The 27,338-nt window shown below is 32.4% G+C and overlaps 1 protein-coding gene and 1 long non-coding RNA gene across 2 annotated transcripts in view; one reads left to right on the top strand and one right to left on the bottom strand.

Moving 5' to 3' along the window:
• LOC136028758 (probable methyltransferase TARBP1) overlaps positions 1-18,258 on the bottom strand; it is a 169,848-nt gene extending 151,590 nt beyond the window's left edge. Inside the window, exons 1-2 of the mRNA XM_065706642.1 lie at positions 18,197-18,258; positions 1,601-4,185 (exon numbers count right to left, since the gene is read on the bottom strand). Of these exons, the coding sequence (XP_065562714.1) occupies positions 1,601-4,149 (2,549 nt within the window). The 5' untranslated portion in view covers positions 4,150-4,185; positions 18,197-18,258. The remainder of the gene's footprint in view (positions 1-1,600; positions 4,186-18,196) is intronic.
• On the top strand, positions 7,128-10,459 carry LOC136028757 (uncharacterized). The gene is made up of 2 exons (XR_010617869.1): positions 7,128-7,704; positions 7,750-10,459. It is a non-coding gene; the product is annotated as an uncharacterized LOC136028757 (long non-coding RNA).
• Positions 18,259-27,338: the final 9,080 nt, after the last annotated feature.

Below are 27,338 nucleotides of genomic sequence, written 5' to 3'. Positions count from 1 at the left end.
CAATCCTACCTCTTTGGGCGAAAGAGAAGAGGGTCCCTAAATTCTTGTCATTGTGACAGATACACGAATTGGTTATTTGATTTCAACAAAACATGGTGGAAAGTGAGGGGTTATTTCTACCTTCTGTTTTATGGGGTCCAACCTGATCTGACTCCTTGAAGGATCCTGTAGAGGGCAAGTGTTCGAGTTCTATATTTTTTTGTTGGAGGGGGGGGGTCCGCACTCGACCTGACTTCTGTAGGAAGAGAGGACCTCCAAATTTTTGCAACAGCGACATATACCAGAACTACTTGTCAGATCTCAATGAAACTCTGAGTCTCCTGCTTATCTCTGAAGTTCGAAATTAAAGTCCAAAACTTCGTTTATCTTTGTGAAGCTAGGAAAGAGAAGAAACCAAAAAACCACTTGATCCATCCATCATGCTCACATTTTGACCGATTTCCCGATTTTTTTTTCGTATTCTTCTTCCTTTTTCTTATCAATCATTTCAGGAATTATATTAGACACACAATTTCAACTTGAGAAATAATATTTCAAACCAATCCCTATATGAAACAACAAATTCATCGAACAAAATGGATCATTCCAAGAGCTTTAGAACACCCTTTTATTGCAAGCCCACGGCACCCTAAATAAGCTGTTTCCTCAGGCGCTTGCCCAGTGTGCAGTACAGATAAGGCAGCTGAATCCAACCGATATTTTTTTATTCTAATGAATTAAAGGGATTATATATGAATAACACTACGGCTGCCTCAATTGATGAAGTGAGGATATTGCGATATATCTTCTTTTTTATCCATCACCGTTAAAAATTAAATATTTATTATTTATCATCATTGAAGCATGATGGCTGGCGGCAGTATACTTTTTATTGCACATGAATTTTAATTCGTTTTCAATTCTAGTCGCTAATTACTTGACTAGAAAGTTTCTTATTTATTTATTTGAATGTATTTGTATATATTTATTTGATGTATGTATATTTATTATACATACATGTATATTTATTTGTATTTATTTATTTGAATCCAAAAAAAAAATGTTTGTTCGCATAGAAATAAATACATACCTTATTTAAAAGGTCCTATAGTTACATTATATAACAAATTTAACCTTATATTTATAACATCATATAATTTGCCTGCTGCGTTGACGACATTCGTTTCTGCTCAGAAACTTAAGTGTCATTATTTAATTTAATTTTTAAACTCTAAATTTATAATTTAATGTTTTTGTGCAGAGAATGCATTTTGATTTTGTAAAATCGATTTGTTCGCATAGATATAAATACACACCTTACTTAAGAGGTCCTTAAACATCATATAATTTGCTCCTGCTGCATTGACGACATTCGTTTCTGCTCAGAAACTTAACTGTCATTATTTAGTTTAATTTTCAAACATTTATTTTCTAATTAAATTTTTTTGTGTGTGCAGAGAATGCAGTTTGATTATGTACGGTCGTAAAATCGATTGACTACTCAACAAAAGTAAGGTGAAAATAACTAGGAAATCATAATAAATAAAAAATAGCAATATGACAGGATTTAAAAAAGGAAAAAAAATAACAACTTTTGGAATGGTAGAAACAATCGCCTTACCTTTCTACTACTGAATTTGCAGGGCAGAGGTCCTCCATCTTTCTAATATGGAAACAAACATCAAACAAGAGTTTTCTATCTTTTCTAAATACATCTCCAAACAGAATTGAGCTGACTACGATTGGAATATACATCATCATCACATCTTTACAGGAACTGAAAACAGCACAGCATTTTCCCACAACGCAATTAAATAGTCCAGTAGACTCCTCGCCAAGCTGTCTTATTTCTTCAGCAAGATCTAATACTTCTTCCCTTAATTGCTCCTTGGACATGACACATTTCTGGAAAACAGCTGTAGCAAGAGCATCAATACAGGATCGAAAAAGGCCAGATTTCCTGTTTTCAAAACAAGCTGACTTTCCAATTTGTATAAATCTAGGAATGTAACCCTCTAGATCATTTAAATATGGGAGAATTTTCGCTACGGTGATAAAAATTGAAGGAAGTGAGATCCAATTAGCAACTTCAAGGCTTTCAAAAACACATTCTGCTACAATGTCTACATTCGTTTTTACCCTTTCGAATATTTTCTCGAGCAACATCCAAAGGGATTTCAAATAAGTAGAAACCAATACACTCCACGTCGATTGTACGTCTCTATTACTTCTACTTTCGCGTTTTTCCTTAAAGGATAAATATTTCCCCACAATTATTATATCAAGAACTTCTTCGCAAATAAAGAAAGTGTCAGGAATTCTGAATAGGATACAAGATCCTGAATAACGACAAAGAATGCTCTCAGATGATATAAGCTTCAGTCCAACTTTATAATATTCCTGAATGTTGTCTAATTCATAGTTAATTGAATAACAATGAAAAGCGGTTAGAAGCGATTCCACGTTTTTATAATCCTCAAGCTTTGTAAAAATTTGAAGATATTTAACAATAAAATCCACAATATCATACTTATATATTGCCAAACACTCGTATATAGCTTTATTTGTAGTTTCCAGAAATTCAGAATTTCCAGGATTTGTTAAATTAGTTTGAAGCTCCAATAAAATAGAAGTTGATAAGTTTACTGCACTGAAAAGCGTGTCAAAATTGGCATAAGGTCGTGATGGTGCATCTGCAACTGCATCCAAAGTGCTGCCAATGAAGTTTGATATTAAAGAAAGTTTGTCTCCAAACTCCCCATCCAAACTAATTACAACATATCGTGCCTGTACTAAGCAGTCACTGTATGACACAAACTTCTTACCAAACTCAGTACCAGGAATATTAGGGAAAGTCTCTTTCAAAAAGGCCACAAGATGTTTATAAAGGAAACTACCTCTAATAAAGGATTCGGCTTTCGAAAAAACTGAAAGGAAAGCATAAACTTTTAGAGGATCAACATTTGTAATTATGAATTTTGTGAAGTTCTCAATAATATTGCAGTGAATGGCTGCCTTAATTAATCTTTCTTGATTATGGGTATTGTTAATTAGGTTTCTTAAAAGTTCAAGACATTCCTCATCCCAGCACTCAGTCTTTTCACTCTGAGATAATCCTTTTGTTATGTGATATAAGGAAACACCATTCCACTGAATTCCAACTAAACTTTTTAAAAAAGATTTATGGAAATCAAGCAATGAGTCTATCTCCAATTTTTGGTTCAGCATGGCAAAAAATTGAATACATAATATCCCAAGAGGGGATAAACATTCCTCGGATAGGATATCCCTATTACGGCTGAATAGAAGTGACGTATTTAAAACTGGCAGCATGTCTCTAACAATGAATATTTGAGCTCTGTTGCCATATACTTTCAAATCTATTCTAAAAAATATTTCCAAAGCCCACTTGACAACATGCTGATTCTCATGATAAATCATTCTCCTGAATATGGCTAAAATCCATCCAATCAATTCTGAGTCAATATTGTCACTGGCGATTTTTTTAAATCGCGACAATACTGGCTTGATAATATGAGTCTGCTTTTCCTCTAAAACTTCTAAAGTCAGCAAAATGTTCATCCATGCTTCATCCTCTTTGAAATATCCACGCTTGGCCAAATATTGACACCTTTTACGGGTCAATGGATCAGAAGATGATATCTCAAATTGAATAAGTTCCCAAAAAGACGGAGGTATAGGAATCGTTGAAGCTTTTTCACTGGGGAAGAGAAAATCCGCCAAACCTGTTAACAAGGCTAAAGTTCCCGGGGATTTCTCTTTAGAAATGATTTCTACAGTTTCAGATATTGAACGAGAAATTTCATCACCATAATTACTGCTTAAAAGAATGTCCAATAATTCAACACTAACAGGAGTAAGCGAATATATTTTAGTAAAATGTTTTGATAAAAAAGAACACCAGAGGTAAGCATCTAAGGATTTCACCATGTCTTTCCTTGAGTTTAACAATTCAAGCAAGAGGGAGGCATGAACAAATTCGTCTTTGAAATTATCATTTTGTAGAAGGACTTGGGTAATATCTTTTAATAATGATACCTCATTAAGAGACTCTTTTAAAAGTCTTTTATACTTTTCAAAGGCGCCGTGAAAAGTCAAAGATTTACAATTTTCCTCTTCAAAGGAGTTCAGGATTCTTTGAAACTCCATTTTTAAGTCCACTGGTTGAATTCAACTTTCCAGATCCTGAAAAAACATGAGTAGAAAATAAGAAGCAGAACTTGTATTAAAGTTAAATGGGACAGATACGAGAATCAATATCAGGAGCTTAAAAAGTGCCAGAAAGTTATAGAATAACAAAAGAAAAGAACAGGCCATTATTAAAGCACACAAAGAACTGAAAATACTATCAAAATATGACAGCAATATTTTACTCAGATGGTTTCATATATTCAAATGTTGTACACACACATTTTTAAATGGTGTTTCAATGTTAAAAAGAACATGTACTTTTTTATAATGTAATTATTAAGAGAGCAGGCATAATTTATGGTGTTTAAAAATTTAACACAAAGTTTGCCCTGGATTAAACATGGGATATCTTGGTTTAGTTTCAGGTATGCTATAGGCTTAGTGTCAACTATCAAGGCTTGTAATATTTACCTATTAATAATTAATTTCCTTTATTACTAAGAAAACCACCATACAGGTAATTTGTAGTATTTAGTCTATCGTTTGTTTTGTTTTCGGTATAATTGTCAATCCCCATCTCTCCCTGTTCCCTAGCAAAGCATAAATTCATTTCACTAAATACCAACACCATATTGATTGCAATATATTGTTAAATACCCAAAATTTGTAGAAATCTGCTTTGTAGATTTCCTCCGAAATCTACAAAGCAGCCCATGGTGCAAGAACAACGGCTAGAAGAGGAACCAGTTTCAAAAATGGTAATAGAAGAGCAAATTTTGACTGCTCTGCTATAAATTCATTTCACTAAATACCAACACCATATTGATTGCAATATATTGTTAAATGCCCAAAATTTGTAGAAATCTGCTTTGTAGATTTCCTCCGAAATCTACAAAGCAGCCCATGGTGCAAGAACAACGGCTAGAAGAGGAACCAGTTTCAAAAATGGTAATAGAAGAGCAAATTTTGACTGCTCTGCTATAAATTCATTTCACTAAATACCAACACCATATTGATTGCAATATATTGTTAAATGCCCAAAATTTACTCCTCTTCCGTCTATGGTTGTATTTTATGTATGTACTTTATTTCATTCAATTTATATCCACAAATTTATTCCATCTTATGGATTTATTAACTACTCATGCCATTATTATTGGTTAGAATCTTTGGCGTCCTTTAGCACAGCTTTGGGCTCAACTATTAACTATATGGTTACATAAAGTTTCCCATATAATTTACATTTCTTATTGATTATTTTATAATCTTTTTTGATAGGATTAAGGTATTGTATTGTATCAGTCCAAATACCAAAAATCTAGATGGAGCACTAGGCAATATTTTCTAGAATAAGGGCCCAAATCCCACCCTCCTTCTCCCAAAAGGACATATCAATGGACAATAATCAAAAGGCAATAATCAATCTTAGAGATTTCACCTACCGTCCACTTATTTTCCAACCTGTATACATGGCAATGAAAAAAACAAAAATCTATGCATACCACGAATCCATTTTTTGAAAAAACAAGTTTTTCAAATGAAAGTAGAGACCAATAATAAAACTAGAAGGGAGCTAAAATTCCCTGTTTTGAAAAGGGGTATCCAGTTTCCTGCTCTTTACGCTAAAGTTCGAAACAGTATTACACACATATATATAATGAAAAAGAAATCACCAATGCAACAGAACAAACACGTAAAAAAAAAGACAGACAGAGAAAAGGAAGACTGTTTTCCTACATTAGTAATTAATATAGATCAGTACTTGAATGAGGCCTTAACCCTACTCATCCATACAATTACATACAATTAAATAAAAACAATTAAAGTGCCGAAACTCTATAGGCAAGTGTGTATTCTCCTGATGAGCCCTTGTGTTGGGTTGTTGCCTCTGAATTATTTGTCCTCTTTTTTTTTTTGGTAAATGGCGACTTATACTTACTGACGACACGACCGCCTGTCCATGGATTATTCTTAATGGTTGATTGTGTATGGCTATGCTGTTTGACCTATGTAATTGTATGGATGAGTAGGGTTAAGGCCTCATTCAAGTACTGATCTATATTAATCATTAATGTAGGAAAACAGTCTTCATTTTCTCCTTCTGTCTTTTTTTCTTTTCTTTTTTTTAATGAGTTTGTGCTGTTGCATTGGTGTTTTCTCTTTTCATTATTTATATATATATATATATATATATATATATATATATATATATATATATATATATATATATATATATATATATATATATATATATATATATATATGTCAAAAGAATTGGCTTATTGTGCTGATTCTAAAATAAATAATAGGAAAACAGTCTTCATTTTCTCCTTCTGTATTTTTTTCTTTTCTTTTTTTTAATGAGTTTGTGCTGTTGCATTGGTGTTTTCTCTTTTCATTATTTATATATATATATATATATATATATATATATATATATATATATATATATATATATATATATATATATATATATATATATATATATATATATATATATATATATATATATATATATATATATATATATATATATATATATATATATATATATGTCAAAAGAATTGGCTTATTGTGCTGATTCTAAAATAAATAATAGAAAAACAGTCTTCATTTTCTCCTTCTGTATTTTTTTCTTTTCTTTTTTTTAATGAGTTTGTGCTGTTGCATAGGTGTTTTCTCTTTTCATTATTTATATATATATATATATATATATATATATATATATATATATATATATATATATATATATATATATATATATATATATATATATATATATATATATATATATATATATATATATATACAATATATATATATATATATATATATATATATATATATATATATATATATATATATATATATACATATATAATATATATATATATATATATATATATATATATATATATATATATATATATATATATATATATATATATATATATATATATATATATATATATATATATATATATATATATATATATATATATATATATATATATCTATATATATAAAAATAAGTTGTCTGTGTGTGGATCTGTGGATGGATCAGGTGACGTCATGTTTGTCCGCATATGACGTCTGAATTATTTCACACTAATACAACAGAAGAAAAAAACTAAAAAAGGTAAAAACTACAAAAAAAACTAAAAAGAAAAAAAAACTAAAAAAGCTAAAAAACTAAAAAAAACTAAAAAAAGGTAAAAATCTAATAACTAAAAAAAAAACTGAAAAAAATAAAAAAAGGCAAAAACTACAAAAAAAATAAAAACTAATAAAAAAACTAAAAAAGCTAAAAAACTAAAAAAACTAAAAAAAACTAAAAAAAGGTAAAAAACTAAAAAAAACTAAAAACTAAAAAAGAAAAAAACTAAAAAAAAGGAAAAAACTGAAAAATAAAAGAGAAAAAGAAAACTAAAAAAATATGAATAAATATATATAAAAATAAGTTGTTTGTGGGTTATGTCTGTCTGTCTGTCTGTCGAGTGACGTCGTGTTTGTCCGCATATGACGTCTGAATTATTTCACACTAATACAAAAGAAGAAAAAAAACTAAAAAAGGTAAAAACTACAAAAAAAAACTAAAAAGAAAAAAAAATAAAAAAGCTAAAAAACTAAAAAAAACTAAAAAAAGGTAAAAAACTAAAAACTAAAAAAAACTGAAAAAACTAAAAAAAGGCAAAAACTAAAAAAAAAAAACTAAAAACTAATAAAAAAACTAAAAAAGCTAAAAAACTAAAAAAACTAAAAAAACTAAAAAAAGGTAAAAAACAAAAAAAACTAAAAACTAAAAAAGAAAAAACTAAAAAAAAGGAAAAAACTGAAAAATAAGAGAAAAAGAAAACTAAAAAATATTAATAAATATCTATATATATAAAAATAAGTTGTCTGTCTGTCTGTGGATGGATGGATCAGGTGACGTCACCTGAAAAAACTGGATCAGGTGACGTCAAAACTGAAAAAACTAAAAAAAGGCAAAAACTACAAAAAAAACTAAAAACTAATAAAAAAAATAAAAAAGCTAAAAAACTAAAAAAACTAAAAAAAGGCAAAAACTACAAAAAAAACTAAAAACTAATAAAAAAGCTAAGAAACTAAAAAAACTAAAAAAAGGCAAAAACTACAAAAAAAACTAAAAACTAATAAAAAAGCTAAGAAACTAAAAAAACTAAAAAAAGGCAAAAACTACAAAAAAAACTAAAAACTAATAAAAAAAATAAAAAAGCTAAAAAACTAAAAAAACTAAAAAAACTAAAAAAAGGTAAAAAACTAAAAAAACTAAAAACTAAAAAAAACTAAAAAAAAAGGAAAAAACTGAAAAATAAGCTAAAATAAAGGTAAAAACCAATAAAAAACTAAAAAAAAAAAACTGAAAAAACTAAAAAAAGGCAAAAACTACAAAAAAAACTAAAAACTAATAAAAAAAAGTAAAAAAGCTAAAAAACTAAAAAAACTAAAAAAACTAAAAAAAGGTAAAAAACTAAAAAAAATAAAAAATTAAAAAAAACTAAAAAAAAGGAAAAAACTGAAAAATAAGCTAAAATAAAGGTAAAAACCAATAAAAAACTAAAAAGAAAAAAAGGAAAAAACTAAAAAAAATTTTCATCTAAAAAACTAAAAAAAAACTAAAAAAGGTAAAAACTAAAAGAACTAAAAAAGAAAAAAATAAATGACGAAACTCAAAGAGAAAGCGACCAGGACAAAAGGAATGTTCGATTAGCAATCAACAAAGCACCGGGACACAGGGAGTATAAATGACGACCAGGACATAAGTAAAAAAAAAAAACTATCTATATATATAAAAATAAGTTGTCTGTGGATCTGTGGATCGTGGATCAGGTGACGTCACCTGAAAAAACTGGATCAGGTGACGTCAAAACTGAAAAAACTAAAAAAAGGCAAAAACTACAAAAAAAACTAAAAACTAATAAAAAAAATAAAAAAGCTAAAAAACTAAAAAAACTAAAAAAAGGCAAAAACTACAAAAAAAACTAAAAACTAATAAAAAAGCTAAAAAACTAAAAAAACTAAAAAAAAGGCAAAAACTACAAAAAAAACTAAAAACATAAAAAAAATAAAAAAGCTAAAAAACTAAAAAAACTAAAAAAACTAAAAAAAGGTAAAAAACTAAAAAAACTAAAAACTAAAAAAAACTAAAAAAAAGGAAAAAACTGAAAAATAAGCTAAAATAAAGGTAAAAACCAATAAAAAACTAAAAAAAAAACTGAAAAAACTAAAAAAAGGCAAAAACTACAAAAAAACTAAAAACTAATAAAAAAAGTAAAAAAGCTAAAAAACTAAAAAAACTAAAAAAACTAAAAAAAGGTAAAAAACTAAAAAAAAATAAAAAATAAAAAAAAAATAAAAAAAAAGGAAAAAACTGAAAAATAAGCTAACATAAAGGTAAAAACCAATAAAAAACTAAAAAGAAAAAAAGGAAAAAACTAAAAAAAATTTTCATCTAAAAAACTAAAAAAAACTAAAAAAGGTAAAAACTAAAAGAACTAAAAAAGAAAAAAATAAATGACGACACTCAAAGAGAAAGCGACCAGGACAAAAGGAATGTTCGATTAGCAATCAACAAAGCACCGGGAAACAGGGAGTATAAATGACGACCAGGACATAAGTAAAAAAAAAATTAACAAAACTAAAAAGAAGGTAAAAACTACAAAAAAACTAAAAAGGAAAAAAAACTAAAAACTAATAAAAAAACTAAAAAATCTAAAAATCTAAATAAACTAAAAAAGAAAAAAAAAGGAAAAAAATAAAGGAGAAAAACAAAACTAAAAAACGAATGTATATACAGACCGGTACACCGGGATACAAATGACGACCGGGACACAGGGAATATAAATGGCGACCGGGACACAGGGACACAACTACAACGGGGACACCGGGAGAAACAGGGGGATATAAATGACGACCGGGACAAAAAAACTAAAAAGAAAAAAAAACTAAAAACTAATAAAAAAACTAAAAAATCTAAAAATCTAAATAAGCTAAAAAAGAAAAAAAAGGAAAAAAATAAAGGAGAAAAACAAAACTAAAAAACGAATGTATATACAGACCGGGACACCGGGATACAAATGATGACCGGGACACAGGGAATATAAATGACGACCGGGACACAGGGACACAACTACAATGGGGACGCCGGGGGGCACAGGGGGATATAAATGACGACCGGGACACAAGGAATATAAATGACGCCCGGGACACTCAAAGAGAAATCACAGACTGGAACACCGGGACACAAATGACGACCGGGACACAGGGAATATAAATGACGACCGGGACACAGGGACATAACTACAAAGGGGACGCCGGGGTGCACAGGGGGATATATAAATGACGATGGCGACTCAGGGAATGGTCGATTAGCAATCACCATCAACAAAGCTCAAGGGCAATCATTAGAATCATGAGGTATAGATCTGAATACGGATTGTTTTCCCATGGACCATTATATGTTGCATGTTCAAGAGTCGGTAAACCTGAAAATCTATTTATATGCACAGACAATGGGACAGCAAAGAATGTTGTATATTCGCAAGTTTTACGTAGTTAAAAACATATATATATATATATATATATATATATATATATATATATATATATATATATATATATATATATATATATATATATATATATATATATATATATATATATATATATATATATATATATATATATATCTATATTCACAGGTGGGACATAGGGACACAACTACAATGGCGCGTAACTAATATGGCGCGTAACGACTTACGCGCGCGGGGGGGCTTGGGGGGGGGCGCGAAGCGCCCCCACCAACTAGGTGTTGGGGTGGCGCGAAGCGCCACCCCAACAGCTAGTATAGTACGGGTTGGGGTGTTACTAGTATAGTAACACCCCAACAGCTAGTATAGTACGAGGCTGAAAAATATTGTCAGATTTCCGAAAAAGGGGGGAATCATCCCCTAAAAGTCAAATAATCTTAAAATAATCAAATAAGATAATAAAAAAAGTACCACGAAACAACATAAAATTATCCCAATACGACTCATTTTGGACTAAATGTGCTTAGATGCAACCTCCAGATGAAAAAAAAGAATACTTTAAAGTGTGACCAACAGTAGAATTGACTTATAATAAGAACCGACGATATATCATCTGTTCCGTTTTTCTTCGTTGTGTTTGGAAAGCATTAACTGATTTAGCGGCTGAGCGGTTCAGATTTTTGCAGTTTACATAATAACTTTAGCAATTAGGCAGGTACTGACAGTTTAGTTGAATGTCTTTTTGATCAAACAGTTCGTGGTAACAAACTGTAACTAAGAGGCAACACAAGTCAATAGTAACTGAGGCTCTATAATGTGTCCCGGTCGTCATTTATATTCCCTGTGTCCCGGTCGTCATTTGTGTCCCGGTGTTCCAGTCTGTGATTTCTCTTTGAGTGTCCCGGGCGTCATTTATATTCCTTGTGTCCCGGTCGTCATTTATATCCCCCTGTGCCCCCCGGCGTCCCCATTGTAGTTGTGTCCCTGTGTCCCGGTAGTCATTTATATTCCCTGTGTCCCGGTCGTCATTTGTATCCCGGTGTCCCGGTCTGTATATACATTCGTTTTTTAGTTTTGTTTTTCTCCTTTATTTTTTTCCTTTTTTCTTTTTTTTCTTTTTTAGTTTATTTAGATTTTTAGATTTTTTAGTTTTTTTATTAGTTTTTAGTTTTTTTTGTAGTTTTTACCATTTTTTTAGTTTTTTTAGTTTTTTTTTTACTTATGTCCTGGTCGTCATTTATACTCCCTGTGTCCCGGTCGTCATTTTTGTCTCGGTGCTTTGTTGATTGCTAATTTATATTATATTTATATTTATATTTTTTATATTTATTAATATTTTTTTAGTTTTCTTTTTCTCTTATTTTTCAGTTTTTTCCTTTTTTTTAGTTTTTTCTTTTTTAGTTTTTAGTGTTTTTTTGTTTTTTACCTTTTTTTAGTTTTTTTAGTTTTTTTAGTTTTTTAGCTTTTTTAGTTTTTTTTATTAGTTTTTAGTTTTTTTTTAGTTTTTGCCTTTTTTTAGTTTTTAGTTTTTTTTTAGTTTTTGCCTTTTTTTAGTTTTTTCAGTTTTTTTTTTAGTTTTTAGTTTTTTACCTTTTTTTAGTTTTTTAGCTTTTTTAGTTTTTTTTCTTTTTAGTTTTTTTTGTAGTTTTTACCTTTTTTAGTTTTTTTTCTTCTTTTGTATTAGTGTGAAATAATTCAGACGTCATATGCGGACAAACACGACGTCACTCGACAGACAGACAGACAGACATAACCCACAAACAACTTATTTTTATATATATTTATTCATATTTTTTTAGTTTTCTTTTTCTCTTTTATTTTTCAGTTTTTCCTTTTTTTTAGTTTTTTTCTTTTTTAGTTTTTAGTTTTTTTTAGTTTTTTACCTTTTTTTAGTTTTTTTTAGTTTTTTTAGTTTTTTAGCTTTTTTAGTTTTTTTATTAGTTTTTATTTTTTTTGTAGTTTTTGCCTTTTTTTATTTTTTTCAATTTTTTTTTAGTTATTAGATTTTTACCTTTTTTTAGTTTTTTAGCTTTTTTAGTTTTTTTTTCTTTTTAGTTTTTTTTGTAGTTTTTACCTTTTTTAGTTTTTTTCTTCTTTTGTATTAGTGTGAAATAATTCAGACGTCATATGCGGACAAACATGACGTCACCTGATCCACAGATCCACACACAGACAACTTATTTTTATATATATAGATATATATATATATATATATATATATATATATATATATATATATCAAAAGAATCGGCTTATTATGCTGATTCCAAAATATATAATATTAATTAAAAAGAGTTTTACCCACAAAAGGCTACGAGCCTGAAAAAAATTGTCAGATTTCCAAAAAGTGGGAAAACCATCCCCTAAAAGTCAAATAATCTTAAAATAAGCAAATCAGATTAAGCATATCAGAGTTTCCTGCTGTAGAGGTTCCAAGCTCCTATTTGTAAAAATGTGAAATTTTCTATTTTTTGCCCAAAAGAAAGATCACAGATGTGTGTTTATTATTTCCAAAGGGTGACCTTATCAAAATAATGGTTCTAGAATATCACAACAGGACTCATTCTAACAGAATTTGAAAGTTCTAGTGCCCTCTTTAAATAACCAAAATATTGGAGGGCAACTAGCCCCCTTGCATGTCCTTTTCTCCCTAAAGTCTTCTCATCAAAATTTTGAGATGACCATTTTGTTCAGTAAAGTTGATAGGTATGATAACTATGTCTTTGAAGATGATCTGACCCTCCAAAACCACCAGAGGAAGGGCCACAATTATGAAATTTGTCTGTTGTTTACACAAAGAAATTCTTATAAGGAAGCATACCAACATTTTTCAGGGGGTGGGAGATTTTCTGAGGATGGCTTTTCTACTGGGAGAATTTCCCATAGAGATGAGAGTTTCAAGGGGTGAACTTTCCAGGGGAATTTAACATAAGGGGAATTTGCCAGGATTTGTATACGAAATTTGTTTTACTTGTCTTGCATTCTTGTACTGAATTAGGTCAGAATAAATCAATACCTTTGGCAAGTAAACTATAAATAGTAGAAATACAAGTGAATTACAAGTTCCTTGCCCACTTCTAGTTGTGAAACCTGTGGACAAGGTGGATCATAATAAAATTTGTATTGGAAGCAATTAGTGTATTTGGAACTGAATTTTATCACAAAATCAACCCTGCTCTAGGCCTATATCTGGTCTCATCAGGGGGGGGGGATAAAATTGTAACAGCAGTAATCATCATATTTGCAAAAAGCATTTGGTAAAGTTTTAGTTTAAGAAATTTTTGATATCTTGGAAAGGGAAGGTATTCCCTTCATCTCCTGCAAACATATTTAGAAGCATCTACTTCTATTTTCCTCCAAAGTGCACTGATCTTTGTTGACCTTAAAACAATTTTAATGTTATACAAATGAAATATAAAAAATAAATCATCTGCTCAAATGAGGCACAGGAAAAATTTTTCAAGCCTCATACCATTGCTCACCTCCCAATTCATAAAGTTTTAAAGATCTCTAAATCCATCCCTTAAATTTAAGATGAAACCTTTGATATGACTTTAAATTCTACTGAGATAGCAGGTATTGTATTTTCAAAAACCACAGCCAAAGAAAAAAGGATCCAAAGCTTAAAAGTAAAGGAAAACATTTTTATTAGAATTCAGAGAGGTATAGAACTGTCATGTATGCTGTTTTTCAAATCATGCTGGAAATCCTCCCTTTGTGGAGGATGTTTCCTGGAAATTCTCCCCTCTTAATGTCTCATTAGAAAATTTCTCCTACATAAAATTCCCCCATACGGAATCCCTCCTGTAAAAAATCACCCCCCAGGGAAAATTCCCCCATACGGAATCCCTCCTGTAAAAAATCACCCCCCAGGAAAAATTCTCCCTGACAATCTCAACTTCTGTGAAAATTTTCTTTTGGCAATTTTTCTTTCATATCTCCACATGTAAAATTAAATTGGCAAAAAGAAAGTAAGTCAAATAAAAAGAATTTAGCATAAGAATTTTGGTAAATTCCCCCTGTGTATGGTTTCCCTTTTGAAGTTCATCCTAGAAACTTCTCTCTCTATGGAAAAATATCTTCTTGGTCAATCCCCACAGCAGAACATTCCCCCCACAGAAAATTCCCTAAACTCTTTGTTTACTTCCCAAAAACAAATACTAAATGTAAACACTAGACATATTTTATAACTTACAACCTTTTCCCCTAGGACTTGCAGGGCTGTGTCATCCCCAAAGGCATAATTACTTGACTTTTCAATGGTGCTGATCAATATTAATGTCTCAAAATTTTGATCAGATGAACTTGGGAAAAAAGGGGCATGGGAGATCCAGCTGCCCTCCAATCGCTTTGGTCACAAAGTGGGGAACTAGAACTGTGATTTCTGTTTGAGCAAGTCCTCTCCTGATCTTGTATGACCATTGGTTGAATGCAATTACCCAGACAAAAAAAAAAAGGAAAAAATACATACATGATCTTTCTTCTGGCAAAAAATACAAAATTCCACATTTTTTTTAGATAGAAGCTAGAGACCCTTACAGTAAGGTCCTCTGATATACCAAATCTGATGGTGTGATTTTTACTAAGATTCTTTGACTTTTTAGGGGCATTTTTGCCCTTTCTCAAAAGTTATACAAATGTTTTCAGACTTCCATGACTTGTGATGGGTACATGAGACTTCATGAATATTATATATCTGGAGTCAGCATAAAAGCCAATTCACTTGATTTACCTATTGTTATCAAAAGTCTTTGCTTTATAGTTTTGGTTGTTATTTGACCAAGCTGCTCCCTACTTACAGTTTGTTGCCACCAACTATATGATTAACTGATCAGGCTTGGAATCTACTCTTAGAAAGAGCATTGGTGGTGGGCAGGGACATTAATTTTATGGCAAATTTATACAGGCATCTCTGACACCCATATGCCTACTGCAAATCTGGAAATCCATAACAGATACAACTGCTGATAGAGCTTACCTTGCACTGACTACTGAAATTTTGTCTTGTAATCCCCACAAACTGGTTTGATGCTGTACCAGCTGAATTGAAAAATCTGTCATAGCACTTGCATCTGTTAATACAGATTCCAGTAAGGCCAAATCTCTTGCTATTTTACTCTCAACTTAGAGAAGATTCTCAGGGGTAATATATAATTTCTTGAAAGAAAAATTGAATGTGGCAATTGTGATTTATTCAGCCACATGGATTTGTTATTGATGATTTGTTATTGATGAGTGTGTTCTGAACAAGGCCTATAAGCCTAGAGGGAATTTTATCTAGCCAAGCCTTTCAGAGATTCTCAGCAACATTTGAGTCCTTAAATTACCTTAAATTGCAGCTTGGAGTGATATAAGGATTATCCATCCTTGTGATGCTCCATGAGAAAAAAGAATTTGTTTGGTGTAGATTGTGGCTGTTAGATTAGACTCTTGTGGAGGACTCTGCAGCTTCCCAATTGTAAAGGAATTCCTGGCAGAGCCATTCCCTATCAAGGTGGGACTTGAATATGTCAGTTGAAGTAGCAGAAACTGTTTCTTCAGAGAGCTGGTTCCACATATTGATGATTCTTTGGCTGAAGAAGTGGCTTCTATGTCTACTTGTGGAACGCTGCATGGAGAGCTTCAAAGAATGTCCTCATTAAACATAGTTTGCAAACAGGTTATGCCAACTTCTGGATACAGCTGTGTATGCTTTGTATCAGCATAGAAGAGTCAGTTGATTCATAGTTTGCAAACAGGCTTTGCCAACTTCTGGATACAGCTGTGTGTGCTTTGCATCAGCATTGAAGAGTCAATGGATTGAATACATTATTCTTCTTCTCAACCATTTAAAAAACAATTTTCTCTGTTGGATCTTTTCTGCTGGACATTAAATGGTAGATACAAAAAAAAGCCAAAATAATATCATTTTTGATGTCAATATTTATGTTTTTATATTTGATATTGATATCTGGTATGATATATCAATTTCAATATTGCCCAACACCAGACCCAGATGCTTCCTTGGAATTAAGTTTATTTGAAGAAGATCATCAAAAACATCACAAAACAAGAAAATCTATGGGGAACATATCATTTGGGCTATATATTTGCACATTAGGAGGGACAAATAGTGAGGTGTTTTAAAAAATAGTATAACTTGGGTAAGACCCCCAGTGCTTGGCCAATGCCTAAACATGGACAGATACTCTGATTAAAAAGCATCATTTGTAGTCAGATATAATCAGAACCATTAAAAGGGGAGAGTTGGGAGCAGGATATATATTCACATTAGGGGGATGGGGGTAAAGTTAAACCTTACCTTCATAGTCAGAATTGCATCCTGAATCCAAATTTGACATTTGTTTGTGTCAGGAGTAAACTTTACTCCCACCCCTAATGTGCAAATATATAGGCTTCCCTGAATTGGTATATGTAGGGGTGGGGTAAAGTTCATTTCTGATGCAAATGAATTTTGAAATTTGGATTCAGGATGTAACTCTGTCTAGAAAGGTAAGATTCTTTCTTAGCTATCTGAATAATCTAATACATATGTTACTTGGAACACTTACTAATATAAGTAGTACTGATGTATCCCCCTTTTTGTTTTTTACTAACAGGGCACTGGAATAGCCTATCACAAAGAGTTGTAAGGTCTTATTTAAAGGTTTATTTGAATATCTAATTAGTTGTCAACTAATTTTTAGCTTTACACTGTAGATTAGTCTAAAAACTATAGACAAGGTAATAAGTTACCTTTTGGGACCACATAAAAGGCTCAAAACAGAATTTGCTCCAGAATTAATTACTGAATTTGGAAAGAGCATAAAAAGACATCATTTGATGTATTCACTTTCTTCCTAGTTAGTATATTTACCCTAATTTGGGTAAAATTCTAGTTGATTGACTTTTGGCTATCTCAGAAATGGGTTATATTAGGAAAATGAAACTTTGAGAGATGAGTCTAAAGGCTAATGTATGTCCTGGGAAGGGATTTTAAAGTACTCACCTTCACTCCTTTTCCCTCTAGAGGGCCCTGAAATTTGCCTACATGACAGGTCTATAGGCCTACCTATTGAAATTTTGACAAAACAATATTTTACCTTGATTTTCAGTTACCAGCTGCCTTTTCTCTGCCTTTAGCTTTGAAAATGCAGTTCCTGTTATTTGAGTAGATTTCTGAGCCATATCATTTTTTTTCAAATTTTAGGCAATTTATTTGAATATCCTTAAAACCTTATAAATTGGGATTGAGTTGTGAAGCTGAAAACAATTTTATTGAACTTCTTTAAAGCAGAAGATCTATTTTTCAAGTCCCGGGACATACTTTGGCCTTTAGGCTCTTTCCTCAAAGTTCCATTTTCCTAACCTAACCCCTTTCCAAGATAGCCAAATTACCCTATTTTGAGCCACAGATAGACCTACATTCCTATAAACTTCAATTATTTAGTTTTCCCAAAAGCTAGCTATAAGAACACGAAATAAAAGTTAATGTGTATTATCTTTAAGCAGCAAATAATGGTGTATTTACAAACCCAATTGCGATATATCTATATCTAGGATTTCACGCCACCATATGTTGATCATTCAAAATTTCGCAAATAACGCCGATAACCATAGGATTCACCGAAAGCTTTAGCCCAAATTCACCCAGTAGGTTCTAATCAGCTATAACAACCTGATTGATCGTTTCCTAATTAGGTACATTGAACATATTTCACCAGCTGGGGTGGCAATCACAATCACAATAAAACTTAATAAGAAAAACCAATATTACCGCTTTTAAAATGTATTTAAACTACTAATCTACCGCTCCTCAAACATTACTAGGCCAATATAGCTCCAAAACATTATTTTTCTTATCCTTTTCTGCTCAGACCTTTTCCCGTTACCTCTTTTTTTAACCTTACCATACTATGAAAAATCCATTTTGTGATTTATTTGAATCATTTTTGGGCATGTTTGATTTTTTTTTTTCTCTTTTGGTTAATTTGAGGTTCTACTGCTATTACTTCTATTACCTCATCACAGCAACAAGTCACCTGGCCAACACAGCTACGTACACTCCTCCTCCATCCCAGGGCACTCAAAGCCTCCCTCCTCACGGGAATTTCCCATTTCCCTTAAATATTTTCCTGTGACATCCTCCTAACTGAAACTAAGAGGACTTGTTTATGTTTAGCTGCAGACTATTTGCCGAAAAAGACAATTTTCGGCAATCTGCAATCCTTTATCTTTAGTAGGTGCCTTATCCATCTCAACCTTTCTTTTAGTATATTCCTAGAATAGAGGGTTTGAGCCATATAATTTTGTGCAGCCCACTATTTGAAATACATTAAGTCAGTCTTGTACCCAAAAACAATCTGTAGGCAATATTTTTGGAAAAAATATATAATATCCTCCTCCATCTTTTGGAGCACTCACGCTTCACAACCATGCCTGCGAACTGTTATCACTATAGCCTCCAATATCCTAATTTTACCTCTCAAACTTGCATTCCTATTCTTCCAAACTTTTTTAAATTCTGAAAAAACACCCTGGACCTAGGCTATTCTACTTTTATTATCCTCACTGCCCCCTTCGTATTTAATAATAACACTGCCTAGGTAAACGAAGATGTCCACTTTATAGATGTTTTTGTTACCTAGCGTCACCTTATCAATTCCACTTATTTTATGTTAAGAAGACTGAGTCGCCTTAGTGACTCAGTCTTCTTAACATTAATTTGGACTGGAAATCAGACCAAACCAGGTCAAACATGATAGAGAGCAACGATCCCCCTCCCTCCCTGACATCCTCTTTTCCTAAAACGCATTCAATTGAAATTGTGAGGTAGGCATTTTGTTACCAATAGTCTAAAAATCATATAACAATGTTTTTAAGGTGGACATAATCCCCCAAAACCCATTGGCAAGGGTTATAAGTTATGCTCTAGGGCACATAAGGTTTTTATGGAAAGGGTGGTCGTAAATCATTGGATCGGATGGAGCTTATTTGACTGGAAGTCGGAAGTTTTAGTGCCTTTTATAAGAGTCAATAGTAATTGCAGGGCAATCCCCCCCCCTGAGTCTACCATTCCACAAAACATATCCAATCGAAATTTTAAGAGAGCTATTTTGTTCAGCATTAATGAAAGGTCTAGTAAATATCTCTTTGGTGATGAAGACCTCCCCACAGTCCTCAGGACAAGGGCTGCAAGCTAGGTAATTCGTTCATTGTTTATAGATAGTATATGTCATTAAGAAAGGTTTGTACTGACCTTTCCAAGGAGACGAAGGGCGGTCAGGTGAGCCTTTCAGAGAATGTTTATGGGAGCTTTGAACTATATATGCATACGGATTGTCATAAGGCTGTAACACAAGCATAACTGAGTATATTGATTTGGAGTATCAAGGAAATAGTAAGAGAGATGATCAAAAATGCAAAATTTGCATGCTACCGATGCTACTACAACTACCATTACTACTAATAACACCCTACTCCATTTACTGTATTGAGGGAAAATTTGAACTAAATCAAAAGACACATATCTCAAGAATTGATTTGGGTATTAAGTTGGAACTTCTAGAGAATCCTTAAAGGGGTGGATAATCTCACCAAAACGCAATATGTGCACACTACTACTAATGCTACTGTTGCTACTACATTTACTACTACTACTGCTGCTGCTATTTCTATTGCAATTATTCTTAAGACTAAGAGCATTGACACGAAAGCTGCTAGAAGAATATGAACATACAGGTTATCTAAAGAACATATTAGCAATGGCTAATTGTAAGTTGAAACTTCCAGGACTTGATGAGATGAATATTTTACAACAAAAGGCATAAGTTAATACTGATGCTGCTAGTAGCACTACCGCTATTCAATACTATTGCTAGTAATATCAATACTACTACGGTGACTACTATTATAAGCTTCAAATTAATCAAAATGATTCTAGATGAAGTTCTTAACTTTGATATCAATAATAGCATTCAACTACACCACAGTATCTTCGTTCGAAACAAATCACACCATCAGATTCAAAATCACACCATCAGATTCAGCGTATCAGAGAACTTTATTGTAGAAGTTTCAAGCTCCTATCTACAAAATGTGGAATTTCGCATTTTTTGCCAGAAGACAGATCACGGATGCGTGTTTATTTGTTTGTTGTTTTTTTTCCCAGGGGTGATCGTACCGACTGAGTGGTCTTAGAATGTCGCGAGAGGGCTCATTCTAACAGAAATGAAAAGTTCTAGTGCCCTTTTTAAGTGACCAAAAAATTGGAGGGCACCTAGGCCCCCTCCCACGCTCGTTTTTTCCCAAAAGCACCGGATCAAAATTCGGAGATCGCCATTTTAGTCATCATAGTCGAAAAACCTAATAACTGTGTCTTTAAGGACGACTTACTCCCCCGTAGTCCCCGTGCGAGGGGCTGCAAGTTACAAACTTTGACCTGTGTTTACATATAGTAATGGTGACTGGGAAGTATACAGACGTTTTCAGGGGGATTTTTTTTTGGTTTAGGGGGAAGAGTTGAGGGAGGGGGTCATGTGGGAGGATGTTTCCATGGAGCAGCTTTTCATGGAAGAAGAGAATTTCAAGGAAAGGGGCGCGGGATTTTCTAGCATTATTTGAAAAAACAATGAAAAAATAAATATGAAAAGTTTTTCTACTGAAAGTAAGGAGCAGCATTAAAACTTAAAACGAACAAAAATTACTATGCATATGAGGGGTTTACCTCTTCGTTATACCTCACTCTTTACGCTAAAGTATTTTTAGCAATTTCAACTATTTATTCTACGGCCTTTGTAATTCAGAGGTCATTCTTAAGGAAATGGGAATTGTAAAGAATTGCAAAGAGCGAGGTATCGACGAGGGTTGAACCCCCTCATATACGCAATAAAAACATACGAATATAGAAGTTCGTTACGTAAGTTAATTCGTAAGTTACGTATAATTTTTACCAATGAAAACATTTGTAAAAAATTACAAGTTCTAGTTGCCTTTTTAAGTAATCAAAAAATCGGAGGGGAACTAGGCCTCCTCCTTCACTCCTTTTTTCTCAAAGTCTTCCGATAATTGCAATTAATTAATATGCAAATTTTGTTTTAATTATTTATGTGCGGAGAGCCAAGATCAAAACATGCATTAATTCAAAAATGTCCAGAAATTAAATAGAAAAAAACAAGCTTTTTTAAATGAAAGTAAGGAGCAACAATAAAACTTAAGTCGAACAGCAATTACTCCGTATATGAAAGGGGCTTTTTCTCCTCAACGCCCCGCTCTTTACGCTAAAGTTTCTTACTGTTTTAAAAAGTAGAGTTAAGAGAAAGAGTCAAACTTTAGCGTAAAGAGTGGGGCGTTGAGGAGGAAAAGCCTCTTTCATATACGGAGTAATTTCTGTTCGACTTAAGTTTTAATGTTGCTCCTCACTTTCATTTAAAAAACTTGTTTTTTTTCTATTTAATTTAGTTTATGTGGCATCCCATGAAGAAGTATTGCAGTTGTTTTTGCAAGATTATTACATAAAAAAAACTAGTTTTTCTAACTGAAAGTAAGGAGCGACATTAAAACTTAAAACGAACAGAAATTACTCCGTATACGAAATGGGTTGTCCCCTCCGCAATCCTTCGCTCTTTATGCTAAAGCTTTTAATTGTTTTAAAAAGCAGAATTGTGGTAAAGAGTCAAACTTTAGCGTAAAGAGCGAAGGATTGCGGAGAGGACAACCCATTTCGTATACGGAGTAATTTCTGTTCGTTTTAAGTTTTAATGTCGCTCCTTACTTTCAGTTAGAAAAACTAGTTTTTTTTATGTAATTTCTGAACGTTTTTGAATTAATGCATGTTTGATTTTGGCTCTCCACACATAAATTATTAAAATGAAATTTACATTTTAATTCCTTTTTTGGCTAAATGTCTTTCTCTTAGTTCTGATCAGACGATTTTGAGAAATAAGGGATGAGGAAGGAGGCCTAGTTGCCATGCAATTTTTCGGTTACACAAAAAGGCAACTATAAATTTTAATTTTTAATGATTTTTTTTATTAGTAAAAATATACGTAACTGAAGAATTAACTTACGTAACAAACTTTTATATTCTTAAATTTTTATTATGTATATGAGGGTGTTTGTACCCTCGTTAATACCTCACTCTTTACACTAAATCGTTAGTTTTGTGCCGATTCTTTAAGAATGACCCCTGAATCAGAAAGGCCGTAGAATAAATAGTTGAAATTACTAAAAATACTATAGCATAAAGAGCGAGGTATTTATCTCCTCCTAAATACCTCGCTCTTTATGCTAAAGTATTTTTAGAACCCCTCATATGTCAGTTTTCATTCAGAGTTCAAGGAGTTAACAACAAAACCAGATTTCATTTCTTTCGGATAACATCCATGCTTACATTTAGACAAATTGTGTAACTAACTAGTTTAAACCAAGATTGAAATAACGTTTCTCTCCCGCGTGGCTTTGAGCCAATATTGTGATTTTTTTCGAATGGTGAAAAAAAAGTCTTATTGCTAATTAACGATACTGGATCAAATCAAGGAGTGATAAAGGTTTTACATTTTGCACTTTGATAAGTTTATAAGGGTGTAAATGGCAGTCCAAACACGAGAGGCCGAGAAAATGCAAAGTGCCCAGTTCTTGCAAGAAATTAATTTTAAACTGGATTTATTACCGGTGCTTTCGCAGAAAGTTAATACGATTCCTGAACTTTCGGATAGCATTGATGCCATACAAGTACAGTTAAGTAACATTATTACGCAGTTATCTAACAATGCTAAGACAAATGATGAAATTAAAAAAGAGCTGGAAAATGTGAAATCTAACCTAGCAGTCTCTTATGAACGAGCCAACAAGCTCGAAGCAGAGCAGAAAAGAACGAATTTAATCTTCTATAATTACACCCCTCAACAACTCGGCGATTATACTCTGAAGCAAGAAATAACGGGGTTATTAAATCGTACTATGCCGTCTCTCGGGATAAATCGAAGTGATATACGTGACATTTTTAGATTGAAATCAGGGCCGATAGTAGTAAAGCTAAACTCGGTTGAAATCAGAGACTATATTTTAAGAAACAGCTCCGTATTAAGAAGGTTTGGTTTATCGGTGGCTCCGGATTACACAGCTATACAAAGGGAGGCCCGTAAACATTTAAAGGAAATGTTAACTACTGCGCAAAATGATGGCCGTGATGCAAAATTACGAGGTGACAAACTATTCATCGAAGGCCGAATATTCAGGTATGATGGAAATTCAATAGTCGAGATTAAGCGTAATTTGAAGCCAGTACAAAATTCTGGTCCACCCTTTAGTGCTAGGCTCCCAAATGATCCCAATAATATTCCGATGAGGCTAGTTAGTGATGCCAGTGATAGTGATACTGAGACATTAGTACCATCGACCACCACTCCTCAGGCAGTATCGACAGCTAAAAGACCTTCTAGTGCTATTATCAGCCCAAATGACTTGTTTCGACCAGGTACTCGTAATGTAGCACCCAAAAGCCATTCGCCAAGAAAGAAGTTTAATGATAGACATCGTGTTGGTTTTTCACGTGATTTTTATTACAATAAACACCGAAGTGAGTTAGCGGATATAAATAACCGCACTCGTGAGTATTATCATGTTGCCTTTCCCCCGACTAAGACTAGTAACGAGCAATCTCAACCAAAGGCTTGTGATGTTAACGTGCTAACAGAAGGCGTAGAAACATAGGATATAGAGGGCCATATACTGAGTCTAGTGTCATGGAACATTCAAGGATTACGTGATAAGTTGACCTATTTATATGACGATTTATTTTCGTTTGATGTGATTTCGCTGATTGAAACATGGAACGATTGTTCTCCTATACCACCTCTCCCCGGGAATTTCGTTGAACAGACCGTGCGTAATGTAGCAAGAAATAATAGACATTATGGTGGCATTTTGGTTTTGGTTAAAGCATCTGCTATTGACGGCTATGAGAGAATTAGTAGTAGATCTGAAAACTTGCTTTGGCTGTCTATTTATTTGAAATGTGGGAAGCAATTAATTTTGGGTGTAGTGTATATACCTCCACAGAATAGTTCGTACAATCGAGAAAATACTTGGGAAATTTTAGGGGAAGAATTTTCGTTAATACAAGAAAGTTATAAAGATCTGGATTGTGTGTTAATGGGGGATTTCAATGCTTATACCGGCCTGGAGGCTGAGATCCCAGATGTGTTGATACCAGATTTAGGTGATTTTGTCCCAATTTGTTGTAGAATACCACGAAGCAACAAGGATGAAAAAAGAAAAATAAATGTATGGGGAAGAAAGCTCCTGGCGTTTTGTGGGGAACATGGTCTGATGATTGCGAATGGTAGGTTTGGGAAGGATAAGGGTAGGGGCGAGTTCACTTGCCTTTCGGGTCCAACTCCAAGTGTTGTAGATTATGTGCTAATTAATACGCAACTTGTACCTGAATCAATAAATATGGGAGTATTAGATTTAGTTGGATCTGATCATAGAGCTATTATGCTTGAGGTGAAGATTGGGCAGTTTGCGAAACACGGTTCACGACTAAGAAATTTCTATAATGCGGATTATAGAAAAATAGGTTTAGGAAAACGAATTAGAAATGATTTAACAGATAAAGATATTGAGGCATTTAGAAGGGAGCTATTGGACTCGCATGTAAAAAATAATTTGAAAGCGTTAGAAGATAATGAAAAAGATGCACATAGTGTAATTATGCTGTTAAATGAAATAATGGGCAGTTGTGCAGAATCATGTGGCCTAACTAAAAAATTAAAAAAGAATGAGGGATATTTTGACTTGGATTGCAAGTTAATGAAAGAAGAAGCAAAATATTTATTAAATCGTTTGAATGAATTTGATAGCGCGGAAGATCAAAGTCTAAAATTGGCTAATTATAAAGATAAAAGAAGAGAATATAAAAGTTTAATAAAAAGAAAAAAAAAAGAGTACGAGCATAAGAAGAAACTGGATATCGCTGATGATTTTAGAAATAAAGATTTTAAAAAGTTTTGGGGCTATATAAAGAATGATAGTGGAAGGAGAAATGTTAATACCCAGGCTGTTCCGGAAGCTGATTCATGGCCTGATTACCTAAATAATTTAGAAGGTGTTTGTGCAGATCTTCAGGAGGTAGCGCATACCCCAGAGATGGTTATTTATCCCATGAGAGAACATGATTACGATTTAGTGGGTGATGTGAATGGCCAAGAGATTAAGTCAATATTTAAGAAGTTAAAAGGTGGTACTGCTGCGGGTGTTGATGGTATACCAATATTGTTATTTAAGAATTTTCTTTCCATTTTGATACCGATAATTGTTCTTCTTTGTAATAAGGTGTTAAGGTCAGGGCAATGGCCAAGCGCTTGGAAGACATCATTGTTTATACCACTTTTTAAGAGAGGAAACCCGAAGGCTCATGAAAATTATCGTTTAATAGCACTTGTCCCTGCTTTAAGTAAGGTTTTGGAGAAAATATTAGATACCAGGCTTTCCAATTGGTTAAATACAAATAATTTAATACATGAGGAACAAGGAGGTTTCAGGACAGGGTATGGGACGACAGATAGTGTGTTTATTTTAAAGGCATTAATAGATAAATATGGAAAGGGTAAAACTTGTCTTTATGTGGGATTTCTGGATCTCCATAAGGCTTTTGATAGTGTCGACAGAGAGTTATTGAAGGATGTCATGCTAAATATTGGCCTTCCCCATTCATTTGTTAGATTGATAGTGAGCATGTATACTTGTGTGAGTGGAATCATTCAAGTTGGTAATAGGTTTTCGAAGCTTTTTGATATTAAGCGGGGAGTAAAACAGGGCAGCACCCTTTCACCTAAGTTGTTTAATATTTTTATTAATGATGTTGTTAATTTTCTAGAGAATAGATGGGCTCCGAAAGTTAGCCTAGGGACTCAAAAACTATCTCTCTTATTATTTGCAGATGATATTGCTTTGGTGGCTAATAAACCGCAAGATCTACAGACTCTTTTGAATCTCATAGAAGAATATTTGCATATAAAAAAGTTAAGGCTGAATACTGAAAAGAGCGAAGTTGTTATTTTTAAAAAAAGGAAGGTTGGGGACGATGAAAAATATACGTTTAAATTTAATAATAAGGAACTATTTATAAGTAAAAGAATAAAATATTTAGGCTTTATCTTATCGGAAAATGGAAGCCTAAGGAGTCATGTTGATGAAATAATTAAGAGAGGTAGGGTGGCCATGTCAGCTATATTTAGAAACCCGACGATAATGGGGATCAAAAACCTAAAAATGCATAAAAGAATATTTAACACAAAAATTTTACCCGTAATAGAATATGGAGCAGAGATATGGGGTGGAGAAACGGTGCAGCAACTGGAGTCCCTTCAGCTCCAGTATTATAAAAGAGTGTTTGGTTTACATCAGACAACTCATTCACAGATTCTGAAAGGTGATATGGGCCTGTTTTCTTTAAAGCTACGTAGGTATATTTTAATGCTTAGATTCTGGTTGAAGTTAACTAAGAGTAATGAAGATAGACTAGTAAGAGTGGCATATGAAGAGATGTTGAAATGTGGTTTAAAAACCTCGTGGCCATCCCAAATTAAATCATTACTAGAAAAAGTAGGAATGCCTTATTTATGGAATAATGGTCTTTGCTCTCGCGATGTACCAGCAAATTTAGAAAGCCAG

This window comes from Artemia franciscana, chromosome 7 (assembly GCF_032884065.1).
Source record: "Artemia franciscana chromosome 7, ASM3288406v1, whole genome shotgun sequence".
In the NCBI taxonomy this organism is placed as follows: domain Eukaryota; kingdom Metazoa; phylum Arthropoda; class Branchiopoda; order Anostraca; family Artemiidae; genus Artemia; species Artemia franciscana.
Note: the sequence above shows the minus strand (reverse complement) of the source record. Positions and strands in the feature narration are given on the sequence as shown.